Source organism: Lontra canadensis, unplaced genomic scaffold (genome assembly GCF_010015895.1).
Source record: "Lontra canadensis isolate GAN:19392208 unplaced genomic scaffold, GSC_riverotter_1.0 scaffold104, whole genome shotgun sequence".
Classification (NCBI taxonomy): domain Eukaryota; kingdom Metazoa; phylum Chordata; class Mammalia; order Carnivora; family Mustelidae; genus Lontra; species Lontra canadensis.
Genome location: NW_022631098.1, coordinates 2,424,282 through 2,443,251, shown reverse-complemented (window position 1 = coordinate 2,443,251; position 18,970 = coordinate 2,424,282). Strand labels below are relative to the sequence as shown.

Here is an 18,970-nt window from a genome sequence, read left to right as displayed (position 1 = left end):
GGAGGATTAGCTGTGGATCTCATTCCTTTTCACTCCTTCTGCTAGTCCAGCTGGAGTTCTGAGAGCAAACACCACCGGCCAAAGCAAACACTACTTTGGCGCCAACCCTTAAACTCGGGCCTCATTTCCGTGCCCAAAGAGGCAGGATTGTTACTTTAACTAGTGTGATAGGCGGTGGAGGGGCAGGGGGAGGAGGGCCGCCCAAGGGCCCTCCCTTTGGAATGGGATTGGTTCCCTCTGCCCGCGCCGCCGATCGCTCTGCGTCTCGGTTGGAGAGGCTGACACAACCCTGTCATTAAGGTGTTGTCGAAATGAGCCCCGTAGGTGTGGGCCGTTCCCGAAGTTTGTGGTTGTAGATTTTCAAAGGGGCGGACTTCTTATTGGCTCCGGGACCAAATTCCTGAAACTGGTCTTCGCTGCTTTGAAAAATGTCTTCGTAACAGGAGGCGCCAAGGAGCTTCTTTCACACGCGGTAGAGAACATGACGGAAGCTCCTCAGGGGTTTGATTTCAGCTTCTTAAATGACGAGGAGGCCAGGAAGATCCTCCAGGTGCTGGAAAGAAATGAGGAGCTCCAGAGGGCAGAGAAGGACAGGATCAGGTAGAGAACGAGTTCCTTTGTCTTCTGCAGGGGCCCGGCGCGCGCGGGGGCCCCGGTACCCAAACCCCCGGGGCGCGCGGCCCCCCCACACACCCGACCCCCTGGAGCGCGCGGAGCTCCCCTACTGGACCTCGTGGCGCGCGCGGAGCCCTCGCGGCGCACCTGTCGCGGCCCGGGTACGCGCAGCATCCGCGGGGGAAAGCTGAGCTCGGCGGCTCTCTGACGCGCGGTGGGGAGCCCGGCTGTGCTCTGCCCACGCGCGGCATCCCCGACCCGCCAGCCTGCGGGGCGCTGCGGAGCGACCCTGCCCTCGCCGTGCCGGCAGGTTTTCCCGAGCGTTTCTCCCGGAATGGGTCCCGCGGAGCTGAGGCGCCCCGGGCGGCACACGCACGTGGGCGGCGGTCGGCCGCTGGGTCCCGACGGTCCCGGCAGCCGACGACGCCGTGCTGCGCGCTCAGGTGCCTCCGGGCCGTCGCGGAGGCCGGGTGGGCGGGTGAAATGGGGCGGAATCCTGGCCCGAGCGCACCCACGTGCTTCTTTGCCCAGGTCCTCCCCGTGGTCCGCCCTCGCCCCGACACTCGTCCGCGACCCCAGAGCTGCCTGTCTCCACCCCGCGCCCACCGTCCGCGGCGCCCGGGCGAGGCGGCATCTCCCTGGCGGCGAAGGGCTCCCACCCTGCAGGCCGCGTTCCAGGAACTGGCCGTGCTGCGGGGCGAGCCGGCCTCGCACTGGGGCGCGAGGAGCCGCTGGAATGGGCGGGTCTCCTTGCGCGTGGCGCTCCCGGCGAGAAGTTGCTGCGAAATTTCACCCTTGATCTTGCCATACAGTGTTACCGGTGGGGGTTAGATACCTGAGAACGATATCGACCGGTAATTGCCTGGGATGTAAAGTAACCAGTTTTTCTGGTGGGAAAGTGTGGTCCTGGAATGAATAGAACGACTTGCTCACCAGTTCTAGAACAGACCCCTCAGGGCTTTCTCCAGGTGCCTGTGGAAGGTGTTTCTGGGCATCACTCTCAGACCAAAAATACATCCTTGACTCGAATTTAGAAAGCCGTTTTGTTTGCGAGCAGCTTCTTGTGATGTCGCTTCTAGGTTTCCACCTCTTTCCAAAGATTGCACTGGCCAACCCCCCTCGGCCCCGCCCCCCCCCCCCAAAAAAAACCCTCCAAAGATACTCTTCACATAGGAAAACCCTCGTTGGTCTTTGTAGAAGCAGTTAGAATACACTGGGCTCAAAGCCCGGTCTTCACTCCTCTCAGCAGTTACAGCTCCTGTGGGGAGTAACGAGTATTGGAAGGGTGAGGATGTGTATTTCATGCCATCATACTCTGCTTTTAGAAAAATAGGCTCCACCATTTCCTCACTGTGTGGGCACATTGTGTTCACACCCACACGCATCCACATGTGTGGACCCACACATATGCACGTGCCCTACACACAGGCACACCCAGCCTCAGGAAGGAGAACTTTAGAATTGTATGCAGTTTGTTTTCAACACATTTCCCAAAAGGACTAAGGAACTGGTGACTCTTGGTGTGTGTCATTGGAGGCTTCATACGTGATCCAGTATGTATTCTTGGGGAAATTGATGGGAGAATTAGGAAATGATGGGGGGGAAGCTTCCACTTAGGATGTTACTATCAACGTGCTTTTCATGAACTGTGGTCTTAGAAATAGTGAGATTATTTGGTTTAATTTTCATTCAAGGGAATTTTGATTTTTTGTATCTGGACTGCTGCTTGCTCTGTTGTGTTTCCCCAATAGCAGCTCATGGTGCCCAGGACAGCTGCCCTTAGGGGGACCTGGAACTACACACAGGGGGCAAAGCCATTGGGTTGGCCCTCAGGAGGAAGGTTGAAACACCCTTTCTGATAGCGTGGCACTGATATCAGAACTGGGGCATGCACAGAAGAAGGCATAATGCTAAGACAAAATCAGTACTGCTAACGATTAAACTGTTACAATAATTACCCTCAATAATTTCAAAAATGTCACCATTAATATATAAAAGTAATTGAAGGACAGCAGACACTTGGGCCAAATGCTGAAGACAGTTATTTCTAGTACTTTACTTCCCCCTGGTTAATTCCCGAATCCCACAGTCAGACACCCATCACTGGATAGCCCTCTCCTGGGCGTTGTTCTGCTTAAGTACCAGCTCACGTGCATGGGTTTCAGTAGCAGATGCGGGCATGTGAAAAAGGCCCGAGATAACATGTCAACTTGGCTGCCTCAGCTCATTTTCTTGATATGTATGATCATATTTTCCAAATCAAAAGTCAGAACACGTGACTTCTCATACAAGAGTATTACTTAGGACACTGTACCACAGACCCGTGTGAGAGACTGGGAGGGCTTTGTGCTCTGCAGATTTTCCCCGTTATCCAAAAATAAAGCATTTCCTAAGAAAGCTTCACAAGCCCACACAGCATAAAGGAAAGAAGCAATTACCAAGAGTTCATATGGAAAATTTTTTGAGCATTCCCAGACACCAAAAATAACGTCTTTTAGGCTTTTCTGAAACCGTAGGATGCATCTTTGTTAAAGAATGCACGAAATAAAGAGATAAAGCACAGATGTTCGTTCACACAATTCAGAACTGTGGCAGCTTGGGGGCGCCTGAGCGGTTCAGTGGCTGGAGCCTCAGACTCCGGATTGATTTCAGGTCTGGTCCTGATCTCAGGTGGTCAAATAGAGCCCCTTGTAGGGCTCCACGCTCAGCATGGAGTCTGGTTGAGATTCTCTCTCTCCCTCTGCCCCTTCCCACTCTTGATAAATAAAATCTCTTTAAAAAGTTAAAAAAAAAAAAACCACTTTAAAAAAAAGGCATTGCAGCTTTGGTGCTGAGATGCTGAGTGTGGCTCCTTCGAGAAGGAGCTGGGCAGTATGCCATTCTGGCTGCTTGGGCTGTGGGCTGCCTCCCTCCCAAACGTAGGCTAGACTTTAGGTTGGCTTTTTAACTTTTTCCATAAAAGTAAAAATGCTCTTTGGATTCCATTTGGCCAAAACAGGGACTAGTGTAGGTCTTTCCTTAAAGTAAAGTGGTCTAACGCAAACTTTGGAAAATGGGGTGGACAGAGAGGGTACTTGCAATGAGAAACAATAGCCAGATAACTTGGCTAGGACATTAAGGGACCAAACGGAGAAGTTTGGAAATTTTGCTAGTTGGGGGACGACCGAGGAGTTTAAATTATGTCTATGATGGGCTTGAAATGTCTACAAGACAACTAAGAACGATCTTTTAGTTAGAAACCTTGAACTACAGTGTCATGTGGGACTGGAGATGCCTAGAGATTGATGTGGGAGTAGTTGAGTTCCCCACACAAGACCTAACAGCCCCACCCGTAGAAATGCTCATCAACGCACAGATCTAGCCCTGGTCTTCCCGCATCAGTACCAGCCCTCTCTGGAAAGTATTTGCATTAAATATTATGTTCCTGATACACAAAGAATTTATTCAAATATTGAAGAAAAACACCAAGATTCAAACTGATAAACAAAGTAGAAATAAGGTGTTCATGTTAGAAGATATCCCAACAGGAAACAAAATGTTATGAGAAAATGTTCACCTTTGCAGTAATAAAGAAGTAAAAATTGAAGTATTTAAAAATAACAGAATAAAAACTGCTGGTGAGGATGGCCGTGAAGTGGATAGATTCAGCATGCTGTTAGTGGTGTGTGGTTCTTTTGGTGAACAATATGGCGCTGCTTATGAACATATGCCTTACCCTTGACCCAGTCTCCGATTCTTGGATATTTCTCATTAGTAGGAGTCTGAGGTACCAGCATTTATTAAGTGCTGCCTTCTTCTGTAATAATAGTAATTACTGTGATAATGACTGCTAACTTTTATCGATCCCCTACTGTGTACTCGGCACTGTACTAAACATGTCATATGTATTTATTTAATTGTCCCAAGAACCTCATTACATACATATTTGAATTTCCATTTCACAGAGAGGGAAACAGCTTAACAGAAGTTGAGTATCTTGTCCCAGTTAAGCAGGAGAGCCAGAATTTAAATCCCGATCTATCTCAAAATGATTTTACCCATTAGCATTAGGTAATCCTCACCACTGTCACTTGGGATAAGTAGCACTGATGGCTTTATAGGAAAGGGAAACCCAAGTGTCTTGAGGTGAAGGAACTTGCCCAAGGTCACATAGATCCTAACCGACAGAGCTAGAATTTGAACCCAAATCTATCTGGCTCTAAAATATATATTCTTTCCGCTATACTGTATACAATATATTTTTTTCCCTGTGGGAAAAAAAGAACATATACCCACAGATATTCATTGCAGTATTACAAAATAGCAAAATAGTGGGAAAATAATAGCAAAATAGTGCCAAGTTTCAAATCTAAATATCCGATTAAAGCACAGCCATTTATAATGGACAGTTATGGAGATAATTGTATCTTACCCAGTGTTTTATTTAAATTTTAACATTTTCTGGCTACCTTGTTGTCAAGGCTGTATAGACACCTCAAGCTTATCACAAATACAACTGTGGGAAAATGATGCATGGGAGGCATTGTTCTGTGAAAAAGCAGAACACAAAATACCACATGTGTGTTACTGCTTTGTCTTGAAAATAGGCAAAATAGGCAACAACAACAAAAAAAGGGCAAAAATCTGTGATGCTTCTTTTGGTGAATCTCTAGGACCTGGCACAGCTCCTGGCGCATGGCGAAAAGGCCGTGGAGGTTTGCTGGGCAGTCGGGGCTTGCTTCTTGTCTCCCCTGGAGCCTAACACTGCCAGGATGGGGAAGGGACTTGTGGTCAGCTGGGCAGGAATGCTGGGCACCTCCCAAGCTCCCAAGGTTCTAGGAAGGCAGATGAGGGCAAGGGTAGTGGATTTCCTGGTTTAGCGACAGAGACACCATGGACAGGCAAGGTTCCTGCCTGTAATAGGCCTCTGGAGAAAACCTGATGGGAGGTTTCATGACCTGCACAGACCAGACTCAGAGGCTTTTGCAGTCCTAGCTTCTCTCCTCACTTATCACTCTCAGTGTGCTTCCCCCCGACCCTCTGCCCAGCCTGATGGGATTCCTCCCTCCTCTGAACCCTGTTAAGACCCGACAGTCTCTGTTACATTGATCTGGTTCTGTCCTGTGAGTCTGGAATCTGTCCTACAGAAATACTTTGAAAGCCAGTTCAAGAGGGAGAAATTAACCGCTGAAATTCCAATCTGACAGTTCCTCTTCTTGTAGAAAGGGTTTTTCCTGCGGCTATTGACTTGGGAATGACTTCTCAGACCTGGCACAGGCTGTCGTTCTAGCCTCAGTGAAAAGAATGGCTGAAAGTTTGAATCACAGTTTCGTGGCAGGTGGAAATTGTCCCCATACTTCTCTCACATCTTGTAGAAAATTGTGTGTGTGTGTACATGTATATACACAAATACACATAGTATAATGTATATCTATACATGTTTATATATATACATACATGTTTAACATATAAAATCTGAAAAGCATCTTACTTTGTCACAAATCTTTGAAAAACACAACTCCCTACTTGTCACCCCCATAGCATCCCCCAAGCCCACCCACTCTGGTCTACTAAACGTAACTGAAATAGAAAGTACCAAGAGATTATATCAAGCACTCAGCTCACAGAAAAGATACCAATAAATCAAAAATAGTTATTTTTCCTGTTGCAGAAAACTTACGAAGTATAAGGCATCACAGCTCCTGATGTCATCAAGCTGTGAAATGGCATGTCTAAGTTTAGACTGAGTCCAGTGGCAAGGCTGCAGCCCAGGAAGATTTTCCAGAACTTAGTAGCTGTGGCTTATCCCAGGGGGAATGTGTATTTCCAAATGGCGGTGTGCTGGCAGCCATGGACGCTGAACAACCGGAGAGGTTAAAAGCCAGATACACACTCTCCTGCCCTAGGCTTTCTGCTTGTCCTCTACTCAACCAGCCGGTAACGCCTGCCTCCGGCTCACAGAGAGACTTTCAGGAAACATCAGGCTCCTAGTTATGGGATATCTACCATGTGCCAGACCCTGGGTTGGCTCGGTAGAAAATAAAACCCAGACTCTGCTCCCGATGGTGTGGGTCTATGAACGTTCTTGGTTGATGGTAAGAGGAAGTGTTCGTGTAACTGTAGCTTGCCCTCCAGCAGCCCCATGTGGCCTTGGGAAAGGGACCACGAGAACTATCCAGAATTTACAGGACTGCCATGTAGGCTTGTGTTACTTAACGTGGTGTGGGATTCTCATGGATCTCTCATGTCTGCAGCTTCCAGGAACAGCCAGTTTAGTTCATTCCTTTAATCCTCGGGGAGATCTTTCTCTCACACGTCCCCTCCTGTCTAGTGATGGCCGTGGATTGGTCTCCCACGGCAGTACTTGTGGAACTACTGTCATATTATAGTGTCATACCCCAAGGTTTTGGGGGCCAGTGTCCTTTTGAGGCTGTGTGACATTAGAAGTCCTGTAGCTTTCCAAGTGTTTCCCATCTGTGTGTTTTTAGTCTCATAATCGATAGAACAGGCACTTCTGTCTTTTTAAAAACAAATGGTAACCACAGTAGTGATAGCTAGTGCTTGCTTAGCCCTCCCTCTGTGCCAAACTCTACCAGTGCGTTTGCTCATTTAATTCCCACAACAGCCTGAGGGAAGAGATATTTTTTATCTCCTTTCTGCTGAGGGAACTCAGGGAGGAGAAGGAACCTGATGGAGATACTACTGCAGGAGGTGTTGGATTTGTGAACTCCATCTGCATTAATTACTACGCAACCCTGCCTCCAACCACAGAGCCCAAAGAGGGTGACGTGATTAGCCACACTGCCCACCTAGCCCGTAATGGCACTGAGATGTTTCCACGTTAAAACTCTTTTTTCCATTGAGCATGACATGAGAGCACATATAATGCTAGGTTGCCCTGTGTCTGACCAAAAGTTATTATCAAGGAAAAGGGCATAAGGGATGCTAGGGTATCGCTAGTGGGATCGGCCGTATATAGGAAACATCACAGGCAATCAGTTATGTTTTAGGAAGTTTGTGTGCGTTCTGTGAGGATGCGCTCCAAACTGTTAATGGCGGCTATCTCTTGGGCATGATATTTACAGGGACTCTAACCCTTTTACGATTATTTTATTTCTTACAATTATCATAGGTTAACTAAAAAATGGTGGCTGTTTCTTTGGATAATAAGGAAATACAAAATGTTTGGCTATGTTTTTTTAACTTTGTAAGTATATCTTTTGAAACGATTTGTTTAAAAAAAAATACCTGGATTTTTTCCACCCTTTTCTTTCTAATGTTTCATACATATTGTAACGTTAATGTATTCTTGGTAAGTTGCCTTCTGTAGATCAGTCTTGAGTTCCATGTGGCTGAAGATTGTCTTAGGGATGGAGAGCCTTAAACACCTAGTAGATGCTCAATTTCTAATGAAATGGACCTTAACTTACGTCCATGAAGGAATACAAAGGGAAGGAAGGAAAGACTTGGGGAAACCAAAGACAAAGAAGGTCGTGTTAGGAAACATGTTTCTCTCTGTTAGCATACTTGAGTCTTAGAACAGAATCTGCTGGCCAAGACTCTCACTCAATCAATTCAGGTCTTTTTTCCTGCAGTTAGTTCTGCATGGGCCGTGATATTCGAGAGCTGTAGGCTCACCCCACTCTCCTTCCCAGGAATGTTTCCTTGTTGGCATTGCCAATGGCCCTATTTAAAGGTCGTACTTAAAATAACAGCTTGGCCTACCAGAGAAGCCAGCTTCCTCATTGCACTGTGTGTCAGACTTTCTAATGATGAAAGAAGGGATTGGGGCCAGCAGTTACCAAACTCCCCATTTCCCAAAGAAAGGTTCTGGTGTTATTTTTTGTGACTATTCTACTGTATATATTTTAGAATTTAATATTTTAAAATTTAATTATTAATTAAATTAATCACTTTGATTTTTTCTTACTTTTTAAAATTTCTTATTGCTTTATTAAATAATACTGTGACAAACCTTCATGATTACATCCTTAATTCAATTTAAATTGTCTCCCTACGGGGCGCCTGGGTGGCTCAGGTTAAGCGGCTGCCTTAGGCTCGGGTCATGATCCCAGGGTCCTGGGATCAAGCCCCGAATCAGGCTCTTTGCTCAGTGGAGAGTCTGTTTCTCCCTCTCCCTCTGCCGACTTACTTATGCTCTATCTCTCTGTAGAATAAATAAGTAAAAAAAAATCTTAAAAAAAAAATTGTCTCCCTAGGGTAAATTACACAAAGTAGAATCCTTAGTTTATAATATATTTTCTAAATTCTTATTACATGTTACCAGATTACTTCCCCCAAAAAATGTTCCACCATATTTCACCTTGACTGGTGGTGTGAGAAGCCTCTTATTTTACCATACCCACCTCAGCACTGGATGATATTATTGTTTTTTTTTTTTTAATCTTTGTTAATTTTGTAGTCAAAAAAACATTTTTTAACTTGATTTCACGTCTAGCACTGGTTATAATGAATTTCAACTTTTTTCATATGTTTACGACTCATTTACACTTCATGAGTTATGAATTGTCTATTCATATTTTTGCCCATTTTTATTTCAGGATTTATAATCAGAATACTTCTTGTCATATATAACAGATCTTACCATGGCTTTAACAAATTGGAAATACACTTTTCTGATATTAAAAGATCTCTGAAAGTAGACAAGCAGTAGCTGGTTTAGTGGCTTAGGCTGTCAGGATGGTGTCTTACAGCACAAAATGGCTGCAACTGCTCTGAACATCGCTTTCCTGTTCCAGACAGGAAGAAGGGGCTGTGGTGGAGCCTATTATGCTTGTGCTTTACGATGAGAGTAAAAGCTTTTCCAGAGGCCCTCCCACCCGATTCCTCCTTATGTCTCATTGACCAAGACCAGGTCATAAAGCTACCCTCACTGCAAGGGAATTGGGAAATCAAGAAATGGGATTCAGATGTTAGGCTTGGACCAGTTGTGATCCCTCCTCTGAAACGGAACACTTTGCTGCACATGGCAAAACCAGAGAGGAGGAGGGAATAGATTCTAGAAGGCAATCAACACTGTCTGACATAGAATCTCAGTGTGTTTTTTTCTTTCCGATTTATAGGTTTCTCTCTTAAGGAAATTGACTTTTGTCCTATTTATTACAACATGTTTCCCAGTTTTCAGTTTGCACTTCTATTTTGCTGAAAGCAGCAGGAATTTTTTTCCATTAAAAATATCTTTTCTTAAGATTTATTTATGTGTTTGAAAAGGAGAGAGCACAAGAGGGAGGGAGCGAGAATCTCAAGCAGACTCTTTGCTGAGCACAGAGTCTGATGCAGGGCTCGATCTCACAGCCGTGAGACTGTGACCTGAGGCGAAACCAAGAGTCCTATGCTCAACCAACTGTGCCACCCAGGTGCCCCTCCATTTTTATATAACAAAATGTACCAAGTTTAAAAATTTTTTCTTTTTGCGATTAGAAATTTCTCCCATCTAGATTAGGTCAATATTTACTGCTACTTTTTAAAATCTTTTTTTTAAATGAACTTTTTAATGATCTAATATATATTTTATTTTTAAAGTAGGATAATTATATGAATTGATTCCGCCGCCCCCCCCCCCCCCCGCCATGGCTTGCAGATTGTCCTGGTACCATTTATCTCCATCTGCTTCCAAGACCCTATGATTATTCCTTTAAGCAAAAGAACCGGGGAGCAAACAAACAAACAATAATAACCACAGAGTGTTGGCGAGGCAAATGCTACAGCACCCACTGTCATGGAACTAAGAAGGAACTTGGAGGGAAAAGGCTTTTGTGCAGAGAAGTGTGATTTTGCACACGTATTAGTACGCATAGATAATGAGTCACGTTTCACTTCCTTCGTCTTCCCATTTCCTATGTCAGGTGGCAGACCCAAGCCAGACCAGACCATTCATCCTGAGATCTATATCATGTGACCTGGTTGTCTTTTTTTTTTTTTTTTTAAGATTTTATATATTTATTTGACAGAGAGAGAGAGAGAAGAGAGTGCACGAGCAGGGGGAAAGGCAGAGGGAGAAGCAGGCTTCCCGGGAGCTTGACGTGGGACTCCATCCCAGGACCCTGGGATCATGACCTGAGCCAAAGGCAAGATGCTTAACCAACTGAGCCACCCAGGCATTCCCTGGTTGTCTCTTACATCTGGTTCTTTTGCTAGTCAAACCAATGCCCCGCTAGGGTGACATAAGTTTTTAATTTATCACAAAATTAATTTGCTTTAAGGATTAATCACAAGGATAAGTGATTAACGGGATTAGTGGACAAACGAGCAAACAAAATTAAAACCTCCCATGTTGTGAATTGAATGTTTACCACTCCCAGGGAAACTGGTTAAGCTCTGTAGGAGATCACTGTCTGCACATCAATCAGGGGCCCACCAGGAAAACAGAAACTAGTCCTTATTTAAAATAGAATGTTGTGCAGTGAATTGGTTCTATGGTGATGGAAAGAGGCAGAAAAACCCATCAGGGACAGTGAGGCAGCCCAGGACCCACCCCAGCAGGAAGCCTGGAGGCAGTGTTGTGCTGGTAACTGGTTCCCCTGGAGAAAAAGCCTTGATTTGTAGCATTGGCCAATTTCAAGCTAGCAGTAGTTTAACAACCAGCTTGCAAAATTCCAGAGTATTTGACCATCTGCCTTTTTGAGTCGTACAAGCCAGCTTTGGCACACCGTACACTCCAGCTTTGGCTGGAGAGGAAAAGGGAGCCAGTGGTGTTATCCAAGCCTGGACTAGGATCCCCCAAGAGAAACTGTAAGGGAGCATGTTAGGCCTGTCTGGGGGATTTGGAGACTGGTGGGGGAGGCATCCACTGCCAGAAGTTCTGCTTGAGGCAGAGGGAGGACGAGAATACCCCACCTTCTTCTGTCTTCTTGCCCTCCAGTCTCCTGCGGTTGAAGCCAGCTAGAAGCAGCTGACACATAGTTAGAGCCTGGAGAGGAAACTTGCAGAGGTCGTCCCCCAGCAGCATGGATCCTTGTTCTTTTCTCTCCCATTCCTGCTGTCTTCTTCTGTCAATCCCAGAGCACCTGCATTTTCTCACTGCCCAGGCTCACACTGCTAAAGCTTTGCTTCCTGCCAGATGATTCTTAAGCATTTTCCTTCCTGTTATCCTGGACTACTGTCCATGCCCGTTCTGTATTCTTTTACAGTTTCTCTGGCTTCTGCACCTTTGGGGAGTTGCCCTGCTCTGCTCTTGCTTCTCCGTGCTGCTGCTTCTCTCTGCCGTCCTGGGTGGTCGTGCACCTGTGACTCGGGGTCTTTATGTAGAAAAGAAGAGTGTCACTCAGGGCACCTAAGGTACAGTGGGCTTTGCAGAAAGGTTATGCATGGACTGAAACTGAAATTTGAAGGACTTGGGGAGCCAGGGCAGCTCCAGGGACCGGCCACATGCTCTGCTCACGTATCATAGCCCACACTCTCTTCCTCCCAGCGTGCCCTTGATTCTTTGACAGACTGCTGCTTTTTGCATTCTCTGTTCCAGAGCCTCGTGCTGGGTCACAGGACACATCTCTGGCCAGCCTGTAGATGGACTTCCCTGAGGTCAGGCATCCAATCAGCAGCACCTCGTGGGGGAAAGTGTAGGGCATGGCGTCCTGAGCAGGGGCCACAGACCCTCTCGTTCTGCCTTCTCGTGTGGGTGTGGCACTTCCGTTGTCTGTGAGCCCACCCGGACACTAAGATACTTGCTATCTTCTTGGCTTCTGAAATGACAGGTCTTGGCCTGCAGGCTCTGCTAAGACAGGTTGTCAGACCTGGCTGAAATGACAGCTACCTGGGGAACTCTTTGGATTACCGGGGCCAGGCCTCACCTTGACATTCTGGCTTAATTGCTCTGCCATCAGGCTGGGCACGGGCATTTTTTAAAGCTCCCCCAGATGACTGTAATGTGCAGTAAGGGATCCTGGCCTGACAGCCCGGGCATGGGGCCCTGACTCCGCCTGGCACACACAACTTTCCTACGCTCCTCTCTATTGCACAAGTTGAGGGAGTGTTGATTTTCAGGAAACCCTGTGGTTTGGGAGGGAAAGGCTTGGAGCCCTAGCAGAGGACGACTGAGAAGGCTGTGCCCCACGCAGACATAATAAACCTTGTTTCCAGTGCTTTCCCACTTAAAATTGCTTGGTAGGATCAAAGGGACCTTCTGTCCCTGGAGCTGTTGTTGAGTCTGGCAACGGGAAGAATTGCTTTTTACCTTTTGTTGTTTTGTTTTGTTTTACCGCCCACAAATTGCGGGTTGCACACAAACGCGAGGGCTGTGATACCCACAGGAGGCTTGTTGTGAGTCGTGTCCTTGTGACTCTGCTCCCACTCTCCGGCCACAGGCTCTTGGCCGCGGCTCCTGGGTGGTCACGTTCACTGTGAGGAAGTAGGACGGCCTGGCCAGAGAAGGCGACCTGGAAGCCCCAAGAGCTCTTGAAAGGCAAAAGCAGCCTGGTTTTAGTACAAATTGGCCAAAAGTGAGAGGAAGGAGTTACCTACCTCTGTGCCGCTTCTGTGATTCTTCAGGAATACTTAAATATATGCAGAGACATAAAGCCTCCCGTGTTCACCAGAGCCCTTAAAAAAATGTCCTTGAAGGTAGAAAGAACAAACATGAGTATCCCTATTCCCCCACCCCCACCCCAGTATTATTATCCTTGTTTCTCTCTTTCCTCAAAGAGTCTCAAGACCAGAGTAATGTCCAGGGTGGATGTGGGACTAGGACGTGGGACTCCGACTGTCCCCCAAGGCACTGGTGCGGTGTGTTCTGTGGCTCCGTGGGTGACGTGATCGCGACACGGGACGACAGAGACGGGGGTAGGGGGTGGGGGAAGTGGAGGTTCCAAGGGCAGTTAATCCCTTAGCTTTCAGGGAGTTAAATAGCAGTTGAGAGAACACGTGAGCGGAGATCAGAGCCGGGTCGGACGGAGGGTCCCCAGGATCCCCTGCAGCCACGCCGAACACGCTTGCGGGCCACGGAACGCCTGAGAACGTTTCAGGGGCGCTGATGAGGTTCACGCTTCAGTGACTGAGCCCAGGGGTCTCTGGAGACAGACTCCTCAGACGCTCCCAGATGGCTCAAGGACCGCCTGCGGGGTTATATGAAATCCCCAAAACAGCCAGCGTTTTGATTTAAATTGTGTCATCGTTCAGAGGGTGGCTCAGGTTTTTCTTTTCATTTGGGGGGGATCTTTGAAACTGCAGACGTTTTAACAGCCTATTAAAAAAAAAAAAGGCTGCCGTGTATTTTACACTTGGTTTTCTTCCTTTCTTCCAGATCCCAGCAAGGTATTTAAAAACGACTCTTTGGACTGTGCCTGTTTGAGGGTGGGGTCTTGGTTGCTGGTTTATTACCGTGTATTTGCACGCGGGCTTGCACTTGGCGGCTCCCGGTCAGCGGAGGCCACTGGAGAACTCCTGAAAGTCATGCCCTCCCCATGGGTAGAGGAGCTTCTCTGCTCCGAGTAGCCAAAGCGCTGATGCTCCACTGGGGTGATTTCTGACAATGACCTTCCCTGTTGGGGTGGGGGTGGGGGATGTCAGGGCGGCTCCCCCCCACCCCGCATCCCATCAAAACGCATCCTTATTTGTAGGTTCGGGTAGCAACGGCTCCACACAAGACAGCTGGAAAGGCCAATAAATTAGGTCATGTCTGTCCACAGCTGTTTAATTGCCTTGCCCCTGACATCCAGGCAAAAATCTTTAAAAGGTGTATGAGTAACGTATTCCCTGCAGGGTAGCTGTCTCCACCTTCAAAGCCACACCGGACCCCACCCTCACCTTGGTCCTCCTAGCATTCTGTACCTAGCATTCTGCCCCACCTGCCTCCAGACTCCTGCACGGCTATTTTTCATTTCTTCCGTGTGGCAACTTTTCACACCTTGTTCAGGGCCTTACAGATCTTGGAGAGAGTTCACAGGAATACAGAGACACATCAATGTAACTTTTTATTATAAACAATTTGCCTGTGTCTGAGAACCGACCAACAAGTGTTATAAATGGCACAATTTCCAAACTGTGCTTCGAAGAAATGACAGTTTTAGCATGAAAGCGATAAAAATGCTTTTCTGGCCTCAGGTCATCTGAGCTTCATCTCTGAGCTGCTCTGGGCCACTCACAGATGAGAGCCATAAAGATGGAAGCTTCTGCACCTCCAGGGGCCTGGGTCTCCTGGGGAGGTGGCCAGGTGCCCCCTTCTCTCGGGGTGTGGGTCCGCCTGCCTTCCTGGGTCGTGGTAGTCATTGGGTGGGTCAGCAGCGCCTCACAGCCCTGGGGGGATCTGAAGCTGGGTACCTCTGTGTTCCTTTCTAGGGTGAGAGCCCTGTAAGAGAGATTTTTATCCCTATCATGGGTTCAACAACACTTCCATAGAGCGGCGCTCATTTATTTAGCTGATACATACACGGGAGATGCTGTTAGGAACTAGTACGGGAAATACAGAATGCTCTCCGTAGTCTCTCAGTCCTCAGCGATGGAAAAGGACTTAAAAACAGCCTATTTCGGGACGCCTGGGTGGCTCAGTGGGTTAAGCCTCTGCCTTCGGCTCAGGTCATGATCTCGGGGTCCTGGGATCGAGTCCCGCATCGGGCTCTCTGCTCAGCAGGGAGCCTGCTTCCCTTCCTCTCTCTGCCTGCCTCTCTGCCTACTTGTGATCTGTCTGTCAAATAAATAAATAAAATCTTTAAAAAAAAAAAAACACAGCCTATTTCATGTACCATGACAGACAATAAGCCAGCTAAGCACAGGGACACAGAGGTCATTTCCCCCCAGGTGAGGTCTCAGGGAGGACTTAGCTGGAGGAGACGAGGCCTGAGTCTTGAGTGGGGGGTGGGGTTCTGTAAAGGTGGGAAAGGCATCCCAAATGGGGCAGGCAGCCCTAGAGATGGCACAAAGATGTGGGGGACTCTGGGGAGCAGGAGTGCTGTCACCAGAGTACAAAGTGAGAGCCCATGACTGGCAGGAGGGCTGGCTGCAAACGGGAGCCTCTGGGGAGACCCTGGGATGCCCGGAGCAGCAGAGTGAGTCAGCTGGGGACGCCGGGATTAGAAGAGAGATAAGTTTAGGGGCCCTGACTAAGGATGAAGAGAAGGCGAGAGGCTCAGGAAATCTTTGCAAAGTTACATTAGCAGGACTTGGGCCTGACCTGCTGGAGAAGGGGGACGGTGAGTTCATGGGAGCCCAGGTTTTTGGCTTTCAGGAGCTTTTGGCATCGGACCACTGTTCACACTGAAACTGGCCGGTTCAGGTGGACTCCACGCCCTGGGAGTCCAGGGAGGTAATAGATCTGAACACGGCAGGCCACCGGTTCCTTCACCAGCTCTGAAACAGGGAGATGTTTTATCTCGTGAGCTACTTTCTCTCTCCCCAATGAAGGTCAGGTCTTAGGCGTGGGACCAGGACAGGAGATGAAGGGAAAAGTGGGCAGAATTCGAAGCAGAGTTCTGGCAAGGGAGCCCGGCAAGTGTTCTCCAGTTCCAGATGGCCTGGTAAAGGACTTGTGCGTCGAAGCTGCCAGCGGGCACCTGACAGGCGAGGAGGGACTGACTGGCCCCCAGAAGCCGGTGCCCGGGCAAGCGGAGGCAAACAGCCTGCCAGACAGCAGGTGCCCGGGCGGCCGGAGGAGAGTGCAGGTGCTTTTATTTCCTACCTGTCAGCTCTCCCATTCCAAGCAAAAAGAATTAAGGCTGACTGATGATCGAAATACCCTCCTCTCCTCCAAAAAAACAAAACAAACAAACCGAGACCCTTCCTGTGGCAGTTTCCTTCGTGAAGTAGCAGCAAGTTGACTTTTGGGCGGTACCTTCTCTTTGTGTAGGGTCAGCAGACGTGCGTTTCAGCTTCAGCAAGTGGGGAGTCCCCTGTCTTCACTGTGCCCTCTCCACCAGCCTAGGGCACTGGGGATCTTGGTTTAGAAGCTTGTCCCAAGTCACGAGGAGAGAGATAAAGCCATCATTCTACCTTGTGCCGCCCAGCACCGACCAGGTAAGCTGCTGTGCGCCAGGATGAAGCCCCGGCAGGTCATTTGGCCCTGCTATTCCAGAATGTGCTGGAATATATCGAACATATATCTCTAGGTTCAAAGCGGCGAGGCTGAGAATGGTGTCATCAACCGGCATGACGAGAAAGGAAAGAGATGGTCCTTTCCAAGTTTATCATGATGGGAGTTTATTTAAATAAGTCCCAGCCTCTTTGGGGATCAAGATTAGTGATATTTCCATTTCATGCAAATAAGAGATACTTGACAATATTTTGAGGACCTAGTATTTGTATGATTTTTGCGGTCTGCTGTGGTAAATGCGGAATGTAGAACCCAAGAAATTGATCATCTCTTTGGGCACACAGGGCATGAAATTTAAATACTATACAGCACATGACTAAGTATTTCATGGGTGGTCCCGACGGTAGGCTTTGGGAATGAGAGAAAAATGGGTGGGAGCTGAAATGATGAGGAGATCGGTCATAAAGATACTGGCCTTGAAGGCGGGTTAGAGGTGGATGGGGGACTAGGACTCCCAATTACGGCCTATTAACACCTCCATTGTTCCAATTCTACATAACACACTTAGTGAACTTGAACTAGCAGACGCACATCTTCATTTCAACTCTTTTTTTTTTTTTTTTTAAGCAGGCAGAGAGGCAGGCAGAGAGAGGGGGGAAGCAGGTTCCCTGCTGAGCAGAGAGCCCGATGCGGGGCTGGATCCCAGGACCCTGGGATCACGACCTGAGCCGAAGGCAGAGGCTTAATCCACTGAGCCACCCAGGCGCCCCACACATCTTCATTGCAGTGTTGGGAACTAAAGTCCTAAAGAATAGGGCTCGTGTTTGTTTATGGTGGGTAACTGTGGCTTGTACCTCACCCCTCACCCCTGCACTCCTCCCTACCCCCCTCCCCAGGAATCTGATCACCTTCAGTTACTTCTGCTATGTGTTCACTAATTTTTTTAGCAGAAATTGCTGAATATAATTTTTTAAACTTGCACATGGAGAATGATATTTAAGTTAACCATTTATGTATTTTTATTATTATTATTATGAATGATAACTAGAGAAGCGCACAATCATTTCTGATAAAAGGGAAGTTAATTATGTGCTAAAGGGTTATGTGGTAACTGTCTCCCTACCTCTAGCTTTTAGGTGAATTTGCTGAATCAGGGAACAGCCACCCCGTGGGCTGGTTGGAGTGACAGGTGTGAGGCCACAAAAAGAAATCTTTGACCTCCCCTCCAAGCCCTATTCTTCATATGAAAGCATAGGAAGCCTCCGGAAGACCAGCAAGATCTGAGTCTTGAACCTTCTCTTGTGTGTTTCTAATAAGGAACTGAGAGAATTTCAGAGTTTCTGGGATTCTTATTTATGGCCCAATGACAGTAGGACAGTATTATATAGAAAATATTAATAGACAGTGATTGACCTCCAGAACTAAGCTTGCATGATTTCTCTTAACTCAAGGCCAGCAGATAAAAACTTCTATGAACACTGGAACAAAACAAAAAGAAGGAAAACCTGCCCCTTCACTCCTATTCTACTTCCTTTCCTCAGGTTACTCTCCGCCAATGATGGTCTGCAACTCTACCCCCTTTCTATACACACATACACACACACACACACAATCTGTTTTCCAAACCATTTGATCATTCACAGAAGAGCATCACTCGGGAGGAACAGTGGCAGTTTCAGACTCTGCCCTAATGGCACTTACCCTCCAGTATACACCAGTATATTTCCATCTCTCCTAAGACCCATCTCTATCAATGCTTCCTCAGCTCTACCCCAGAACAAATCATATCTTTCTTTATGGTCCCAAAGCAAGATTTTTTTTTTTATTATGTGATGTGACATAAGAAGAAATATATGTATTTGATCTTTGTCTCTGGTTCCTGGCATAGAGCTTCTAAAATCCTTGAAATTTCCTGAGTGGTAGGGGTGAGAGGAATATCTTTTGTTTTTGTTTTTGGGGGTTTGTTTTTGTGTTTTTTTTTTTGTTTGTTTGTTTTTAAACATGTATTTTATTTTTTAAATTGTTATTTTTTATTATGTTAGTCACCATACAGTACATCATGAGTTGTTGTTTTTTTAAGAGTTTTATTTATTTATTTGACAGACAGAGATAACAAGTAGGCAGAGAGGCAGGCAGAGAGAGAGGGGGAAGCAGGCTCCCCGCTGAGCAGAGAGCCCGATGCAGGGCTCAATCCCAGGACCCTGAGATCATGACCTGAGCTGAAGGCAGAGGCTTTAACCCACTGAGCCACCCAGGTGCCCCACATCATTAGTTTTTGATGCAGTGTTCCAAGATTCATTGTTTACGTGTAACATCCAGTGCTCCATGCAGTCTGTGCCCTCCTTAATACCCATCACCAGGCTCACCCATTCCCCTACCCCTTTCCCCTCTCATACC

At 47.3% G+C, this 18,970-nt stretch overlaps 1 protein-coding gene across 3 annotated transcripts in view; it reads left to right on the top strand.

Annotated features, from left to right (window-relative positions):
• The first annotated feature begins 282 nt into the window (after positions 1–282).
• Positions 283–18,970, top strand: part of EXPH5 (exophilin 5) — a 65,682-nt gene continuing 46,994 nt past the window's right edge. Inside the window, exon 1 of one of the 3 annotated variants that reach the window (XM_032838330.1) lies at positions 283–600. In XM_032838330.1, coding sequence (XP_032694221.1) covers positions 482–600 — 119 coding nt within the window. In that variant the 5' untranslated portion in view covers positions 283–481. Of the gene's footprint in view, positions 601–16,407; positions 16,558–18,970 lie in introns of those variants that run through there. The other 2 variants (XM_032838329.1, XM_032838332.1) reach the window with 2 other exon arrangements.